We start from the raw sequence: 2,570 nt of genomic DNA, 5'->3' as shown, positions 1-2,570 counted from the left end.
TACGATTCTTACGTACGCTTCTCGCGCGCCCTTTACGATGGGCTCAAGCGATCGCGCACGACGGAGGAAGACAATGATCAGCAAGTGGACGGTGAAACCAGGGATGGAGCGGTGGAAACCGAGAGCGGTAGCGGAAACACCAGTGTTGAAGCGCTGCAGGCGGATACGTTGGGTTGCATGATCTATGATGTCCTGACGACGTTCAAAAGCGAACGTACCGAAGCAATAGAGCGCATCCTCACCGGTTTTGTAAATCAGGGCCTGTCCATTAGTGGGGCAATGGCGGAGAAAATCCAGGAACGCATGGGCAGTGAGATAACGGCAGAAATATCCTCGATGCTCTCGAAGCTCGCTGCCGGTGATCTCGAGCCAATCGAAGTGGAACGCTCAGCGGCCGGAGGATCATTCCGGCAACCGTCGGCGAATCTGTCGGTGCCACAGCTGGAGCGCCTGATCGGCGAGCTAGACAGTCGCAAGGAGAATGCGAACGGGTTGAAGTCGCAATTGATTCGCGCGGCCGTTCGATCGAACGATACGGCCAAAGTGGGTGAAGTGCTGCACAAGCTGGAGAGTGAAAACTACGTCGTAAGCCCAGGCATTTACGGGCAGGTGGTAGAACTGTACGCCACCAGTGGCAAGCTCGAGGAGGCGTTCGATTTGCTGCGCCGCGTAAAAGCCAAACAGCCCGACTTTGTGCTCGATCGTATAAAGGTTGTTCGTGTTGCCCAAGGCCTATTGGAAGCGGAACGTTTCGAGGATGCGCTTCGTTTCCTACAGGACAATGCTCCACAGGAAGTAGCACAAAGTGCGGATTCGGAGCAAACGGAAGAGGTCGATTTCGTGTACAATAGTGCATGCTGGCGGTTGCTGAACATTCTCGCCGAAAAGGGCAACGTACAGCAGGTTGGCGCACTGTTCGATCATCTGATCACTCAGCGCTTCATCAAACCGCAGAACATTTTCCTCGGCTCTCTGATCAAGGTGCACCTTGTGCGTGACGATCTGACGAGCGCAATGAATGCATTCGAGCAGATCTGCAACCAGCATCACATGACGCCCTGGAAAACGGACCTGACCTGTCGGTTGATACAAGCCGAGGATGCCGCCAACTTGCAGCGTCTGACGGATCTGAGCACGAAGGTACATGGCGAGGTTAACAGCCTGTACGATCTGGTGTTTGCATCCGTCGACTGTGGCCGCATTCGGCAAGCGAGAAAAATCCTCGAAACTCCTGGGTTGCGTACGCGATACCAGCGTATCCAGTCAGCGTATCCAGTCCAGTTGGCCGTATCGGCTTGCGAACGGTACCAGCAGGAAGGTAAAACGGCCAGTCTGGAGGGACTGATGGAAGCGACCAAGGACCTCAACCACATCGATCGCGGCGAAATCTATCACAAGTTGCTGCAAAGCTACATCACCGAACGAGATGCGGACAAATCGCTCGGACTTTGGACGCGAATGCAGGAGGAAAATGTCGCACCTTCCGACGCTTTTCTTGCCGAACTGGGCGGATTTTTGAGTTCAAACGGTTACGAAGTACCGTTTGCAGTGCCGGATCTAAAAGAATCTAAATCTTCGACAACGGCGAAAGTCGCTGGCACTCCGCCAGCTCCGAGTGCTGCCCCGCCGAAACGTGTCCAACCCGTGCTAACGGCGCCCCTGCGGGAACTTAAGCAAGCGATCAAATCATCTAACCTGGACCGCATTCTAGACGCGTATGAAAAGGTCGATTCCAGAGAAAAACTGAACCTTACGGAGCAATCAGCCGTCATCGACGCTCTGATTAATCGCGACCGTCTCACGGAGGCCACGAAGCTGGTGATGAATATCCTGGAGCAGAAACTTTTCCCCATTCCGCGCACGTTCAAATTTTTCCTCAACAAACTGGCCCTGACGGGAGATGTGGAGACGTTTGATCGTATCTCAGCGCTCATCTCCGATGACCTGAAGCGACAGATTTCGTTCGATAATCGACTATGTCACGCCAACGTGACCGGTGGTAACGCTGATCAGTATCTGCGGCGCTTGGAGCAAGAAGCGGAGAAGATTAAGGACAAGGACGAAGCTCTTGTTGCGGTGAAACACTTCCCCGTCGGTGGTGCTTCTTGCATTCTCGCGGAACGTCCGGAACTGCACGATCGTTACATGCGCCTGGCTGAAAGTTACGCCAAGTGGAACCTGCTGGCACCGATCAATGCCCTCTGGATACACTATTTTATCGCCGGAGAAATGGAGAAAGCGCGCGCGGTTTGGGACCAACATCTGGCCCCCAGCTCACGCATAATGTTCCAGAAGGTCATTCAAGTGGCACGCGACACCAAGAACGATGCAATGTGCCGGCGTTTGCTCGACCATTTGCAGGGCTCGAAGGTGTCGGAAAAGGGCAAGGGTTTGATCTATAGCTGCCTGATCGACACACTCGTCGCGAAGCAACAACCGGAAGAGGCTTTGGTTGCGCTGGAAGCTGCGCTGAAGGAAACTTGTCTCGAGAATGTTAACCGAACGGCACTGCGGCGGTTGAGCGATGCTCTGGCGGCGAAGGGTACAGCTTTCCCCTACACCATTCCGGC

The 2,570-nt window shown here is 54.4% G+C and overlaps 1 protein-coding gene across 1 annotated transcript; it reads left to right on the top strand.

Annotated features, from left to right (window-relative positions):
* Positions 1-6: 6 nt before the first annotated feature.
* On the top strand, positions 7-2,565 carry LOC128276901 (leucine-rich PPR motif-containing protein, mitochondrial-like; the record flags this gene model as incomplete). The annotated part of the gene is made up of 1 exon (XM_053015361.1): positions 7-2,565. A coding segment is annotated over one exon (2,559 nt), but the record flags the coding sequence as incomplete, so codon positions are not given.
* Between the last annotated feature and the right edge of the window lie 5 nt (positions 2,566-2,570).

This window comes from Anopheles cruzii, unplaced genomic scaffold (genome assembly GCF_943734635.1).
Source record: "Anopheles cruzii unplaced genomic scaffold, idAnoCruzAS_RS32_06 scaffold03004_ctg1, whole genome shotgun sequence".
Classification (NCBI taxonomy): domain Eukaryota; kingdom Metazoa; phylum Arthropoda; class Insecta; order Diptera; family Culicidae; genus Anopheles; species Anopheles cruzii.
This window is presented reverse-complemented; position numbering and strand designations above follow the sequence as displayed.